The sequence below is a fragment of the Schistocerca nitens genome, chromosome 4 (assembly GCF_023898315.1).
Source record: "Schistocerca nitens isolate TAMUIC-IGC-003100 chromosome 4, iqSchNite1.1, whole genome shotgun sequence".
Classification (NCBI taxonomy): domain Eukaryota; kingdom Metazoa; phylum Arthropoda; class Insecta; order Orthoptera; family Acrididae; genus Schistocerca; species Schistocerca nitens.
Genome location: NC_064617.1, coordinates 647,942,151 through 647,947,866, shown reverse-complemented (window position 1 = coordinate 647,947,866; position 5,716 = coordinate 647,942,151). Strand labels below are relative to the sequence as shown.

Below are 5,716 nucleotides of genomic sequence, written 5' to 3'. Positions count from 1 at the left end.
CTTCTCATTTGTTGTTGTTCTGTGGTGTGACCACCACAAGTGAACACGCCACCATTTATCACTGACGTCAACTAACGTTTTGTTCCACTGAAGCATAGTGTGAATAGGCCTTGAGTGGTTGATGTGCCTTTATTTATACGTCATTAGAAGTACTATGGCTGCACTCCTTTCAAAGACATACTTTGGATTTCTCGAAGACAACCATAGATGATGTCTCTGTTGTCAACATATCGTTGTGACTGCGGTAGTCATTCTAGCAAAAAATTAAAGCAGAAGCTCTTTATATGTTCTACCAGTTCATCCATTGCAATTATGAAAACTATTGCTTTTTTAAGTGAGAAACTGCCCACTTCATACTCGTTAGTTGTATAGCGGTACATAGAACGGTAAGTACTTAAGAAGCTCCCCCATCACTAAATAATTGTGCTAGTCGTGTGAAGTATATCCTAATTCGATTGAAAAATTACAATTTAGTGCCAGGAAAGTAAACTTCTTCCATTATTCTTGAAAGTAACTGAAACGATGAGAAAAATCAGCAGCAGGACTATGCCTTTATGAGTACCAGAACATATTACGTCTGCATATGTGCTTTATCTGAAGGTGCTGTTGTTTCGAAAACAAGTCTCCTAAAATAACAGTTTGTAAAGTTTCTTTGTACTTAATAGTGACAGTGAGACTAAGTCATCTTTTAATTCCTTCTCATATGTGTCAATCTTTTTTGTTCTGACAATGAGTACAACTGTAGTTTGTTTTTACTATATAATCAATGTGTTTTCAAAATTTATTCACATATCCGTAGATTATTGACATTGACAAATCTCAGCAACGTGAAGGTGAATAACAAAATTTTCGCTAACGGCAGTGCACGAAGAAGAATCATTATTTTCGCAACTCAAACTCTTCAGCCAGTAGAGAAGATGTTATCCAGTACACCGCAATAAGATAGTACAGCTGCTACCTTTCTCCTGTGCATAACGTTCTTGAAACATCTAAATGCCCGTACCTCATTATCTGACATTTTATATCACTAAATTTATCTGTCTAGGAGATCCTTAATGCAGACATAAGTTACAACGCGGTTATAATATAAAACACTCCTTAAAAGAGCTTGATGGGATCCAATATGGCATTACCCAAGTGCTACAGCCAAAGAGTATCTTGCATCCATAGTATCTCTCTTACCATATTTGTTTATAAAGGCACGTGAGTGTTGCAATGAGAATACTGTAACTTCCCTAGTCAGCAAACGATGCACTTTCAAAACTTTCTTCCCGATAATCCTTGACAAACGTAGATGTAGCTGTAGAGCGGTAGGTGTGTTAGTGCATTTTGTTATACGATAGTGTTCAAGTCTGTATCCAGTGGGAGTCGAAGGTACCGGATAAATTCTCGTGAACGTCGATAGCTTTGATCTCTACTGTCGATAACATCAGTCGATAGTGAATGTGTCTCAGTTGTTGACGTCATAGATTCAAGTGGTGTGATGTGTCTTTGACTTGTTAATATTTTGTGCATTGCTTATAGCGGCGTGTAACAGGTGGTAACTGTCAGTGAGACAGTATGGTATGGGGAGTGCGTGTTCATGTACGTGCAGTTTCAGTAAGCGTTGTGGGATACGCATATCTCTTCCTCCGTTGGAAATTGAAATTCATCCCAATGTTTAGCATCAAGTGAAGTGGTATGTTACTGCCAGTTCGGTCGTTACCGAAACAGCCTATAAACACTGACTATTTCTGTAAAATTATTTGTGTTATTACCTCATAAAATGGAGGTGAATTATGGTCAGGATGTTGTAGCAAAATCGACCAACAGAACAGAAGAAGAGACTACAGGCATAACATCGAGCAACGGAGAACTTTTAATAAGTCGTCGATCCCGAAAATGTACTCAGTATTTAGCTGCGTTTATCGTCACAGTTGGTGCATTTGCCGTTGGGAATGTTGTGGCCTGGTCAGCACCAGCAAGCAGAGAACTCCAATTAAAATTTAAGTTTACATTGTCTCAAGTTTCCTGGATCAGCTCCTTTATGGTACTTGGGAGTGGAGCATCTGTTATGCCTACTGGGTACTTAGTTGATAAATTTGGACGGAAATCTGTAATGCTGGCGTTGACAATCCCATTTGTTGGAGGCTGGGCTTTAATTGCCTGGGCAAATACATGGGCACTGTTTTGTGCTGGCCGTTTCATCACTGGCATGGCTTGTGGAGCATATGCAATATCAGCACCGATATATATTTGTGAAATAGCAGAGACTGGAATAAGGGAAATGCTTGGAACGTGCTTCCAGCTAATGATAAATGTTGGTGTTGTTTTTGCGTATGTATTAGGCAGAGAATTGGATATATTTTGGTCGTCAGTAGTATGTGGTGTTGTACCAATAATTTATGGAATTATGTTTGCTTTTATGCCAGAAACACCAGTGTATTATATGCATAAGGGAATGGAAGATGAAGCGAAAACATCTCTTTTCTGGCTTCAAGGACCTGATTGTGATGTGGAGGAAGAGTTGTTACAGATAGGAAGAAATTGTGATGATAATGATGGAGCAACCAAAGATGCCCAGAGCTCGAGAACTGCTAAGGTAGCATTTTTTATTGCAATTGGCCTAATGTCATTTCAGCAGCTCTGCGGTATTAATGCTGTGATATTCTACACAACAGACATATTTCACTTTGTTGGGAGCAGTATTGAGCCAAGTATATGTACAATAATTGTTGGAGCAATACAGGTAATTGCGTCTCTGTGCACATCGTTACTTGTTGGTGTTCTGGGTTGCCGTATTTTGCTACTTATTTCCAGTTTTGTCATGTTTATATGTATGTATTTGCTGGGATTATTTTTTTACCTCCAAGGGAAATATGGAATGTCATACATCATAGATATTGAATGGTTGCCACTTGTGAGTATCTGTCTGTATGTTGCAGTATATTCATTTGGTTTTGGCCCTGTACCTTGTATAATGATGAGTGTCTTGTTTCCAAGACATATTAAAGGTTTTGCTAGCTCTGTGACGTGTTTCCTAAGTACTGTTTTAGGTTTTGTTATTGCCAAATTCTTTTCTGACCTGATAGAAAATGTTGGTATTGCCTCAACATTTTGGCTGTTCTCAGTTCTCACAGCAATTGGTAGTGTGTTTGTGTTTTTTGTTGTTCCTGAGACCAGAGGAAAGTCATTAGAGGTGTTGCAAAGGGAACTTGCTGGTGAGGACTCTCGTGATGCATTAAGGTCTTAATTTTATACTCAGACTTAAATTACGTTTCTTTCTCTTCCATAGCCTATGGTAACAGATCATGAGATTATTTTTATGATTTGCATGTTTCACACTTTAAAGATGTATGGGTTTGGTGCTACTTCCTACGTATTTGTAGCATTGTTTGGACATAAACTAGTAGATATCTTTATATGATATTGAAGATGTCAGTATTCATAAAATGTAAGCAGATATCACTACTTAGATATATTTTTAATAAATTTAAAAAAATCAATTTTATCTTGTCTGACATGTTTCTTTTGCCCTTAGATATCATTCCTCTACTCATAATTTGGATGAATGCATAGGCTCAATTTGTTTTCAAATATTTTTGTGTGTACATGCATTGTTAACTTGGAATTGTGACTTGAAAATGCCTCATATTGTATTTTGTTGTCATGGTTCAGTCTTTCAAGCTAATGCATGCTACATCCCTAAGGGGTGACTTCACATTTTTTGTGTAATATAATGGTAAACTGGTGATGCTAATATTTACTATAGCAATCAAATGGAAAAATAACCTGAGCTGCAACAGTTCATTGTTCATTATTAGTATACCTATGTGTGAATGTGGGTAGATAGTGTCATCAAAATATGCAGTAGTAATTGTGTTCCACATCATTCAGATCCCTTAAAGTTGTGATTCCTGTATATCTATAGACCCACTATGACAGGGAGGCAAAAAGATTAAAGTTCCGTTTGGTTTTGACATGAAATCGGGTTATGGTGTTCAAATATTGTGAATGTTGATATTATATAGTTGCTGCATAGTATATCTGAATTTCTGTTCTGAAGCCATTAAATTTTACATTTTTTCAAAAGTCTCAGAATGTGTTAACCCTTAAGTTATATCTTGTAAGGTTACAACCACGAGCAAGTGAATCACTGTTGTAAATAATGTGGTTAGTTGGTATAGATGCACCAGCAGCTCTTCTATAGTTGTTACTTTGAATATTTGGCAATAGTTTTCGGTGATAGGTACTGTTCTCAAATGCTATGCTTCACTTTTGAGTCTAAATGTGTTTCTGTAGCATTGTATGGCCCAAAAATGCTAGTATGTGCTGCTGTGCCTGTCCCCTCCTACAGGTGGTTAGACATACATATACTAACAGCACTTCCCCACCCATCAGCTAATAAACAGATCTTGAAGTTGCACAATCAGCTTCCTATGTTTCAAGCAGAGGTGAGCATGGTCCACCATAATGCTGATGCAGCCAGGTGCACATTATTAGACCAGATTAGAAGGAAGTTGTTCTCTATGTGTGTATAGTGTGTCCATCTGTGCTGTTGAAACTTAATTTCCAGTAATGGTCAAATTTTTAAATATGCCTTCACTGTTGGATTGTTTTTATTTGAACATAAGCTGAAGCCGATGCAGCAGCCATGAAGAAGAGAATGTAATGCATGTTGCATGATGTAAACACCCTACTGTCAGAAGATAAAGGCAGGGGAGGAGGAATAGTTGCCAGAAGCTGCAGTTGGCAGTTGATGGAGAGAGAAAAAAAAAGTGGCCAAAAGAAAACATGCAATACTCTAAGAAAGGGAAAAGTTACTTTATCCCAAGACCATATAGTGTGTTGTCTCTTGTCTGCACTTTAAATCCAGACAACATGTTAGTAGAGCTTATGACACTTGTATTTCAAATAACAACATTTTAAGAAATAATAAATCAATACCCATTGTGCTCTTTGTAATGCAGCTGAAGTCTGTGCATTTTAAAATTTTCTTTCTGTTTCATCCATTTTTACTGGCATACAGCCTAAGTTGATTTTAATTGAATACCTCCTTTCTCACTGCCCTTCATTCAATTGCATTGACAGTTTACAGAGTGGCCTACCTGACATGAAAAACCTAAAATTAGATCTAAGGTAGCAAGTACTTTAAGTCAGACAGTGCCTGTTTTGTAATTACTTAACAAAGTGGCTTTCTTATTGGAGACATAAATATATTTTAACTGCATCTCAGAGGACTTGGAGTAGTAGTGTTGTTGTCTTCAGTATGAAGTACTGTCCTGTGCAAGTCTGATCATCTCCAAATAACAATGGCAACATACATCCTTCTGAATTTGCTTACTGTATTCATCTCTTGATCTCCCTCTACAATTTTACCACACTTCCCTCCAATACTAATTGGTAATCATTTGATGTCTTGGAGTGCGTCCTATCAACCAATCCTCTCTTCTAGACAGGTTGTGTCACAAATTTCGTTTCTCCCCAGTTCTATTTGATACCTCCTCATTAGTTACATGCTCGACCCACATAATCTTCAGCACTCTTCTGTAGCTCCGCATTTCAAAAGCTTCTATTCTCTTCTTGTCTAATCCATTTATCGTCCATGTTTCACTTCCATACACTGCTACACTCTAGACAGATATCTTCAGAAAAGACGTGTTAATACTTAAATCTATTTTCCATGTTATCAAATTTCTCTTCTTAAGAAATGCTTTTCTTGCCATTGCCAGTCTAA

At 37.4% G+C, this 5,716-nt stretch overlaps 1 protein-coding gene across 1 annotated transcript; it reads left to right on the top strand.

Moving 5' to 3' along the window:
* The first annotated feature begins 1,496 nt into the window (after positions 1-1,496).
* On the top strand, positions 1,497-3,490 carry LOC126251466 (facilitated trehalose transporter Tret1-like). Its single transcript, XM_049951902.1, has one exon. It carries the CDS (start codon positions 1,766-1,768, stop codon positions 3,230-3,232), a length of 1,467 nt encoding a protein of 488 aa, XP_049807859.1. The 5' UTR covers positions 1,497-1,765; the 3' UTR covers positions 3,233-3,490.
* The last annotated feature ends 2,226 nt before the right edge of the window (positions 3,491-5,716 follow it).

Bases quoted from the DNA above. Each gene is read 5' to 3' on its own strand.
- LOC126251466 (XM_049951902.1), top strand. From the start codon at position 1,766: ATGGAGGTGAATTATGGTCAGGATGTTGTAGCAAAATCGACCAACAGA.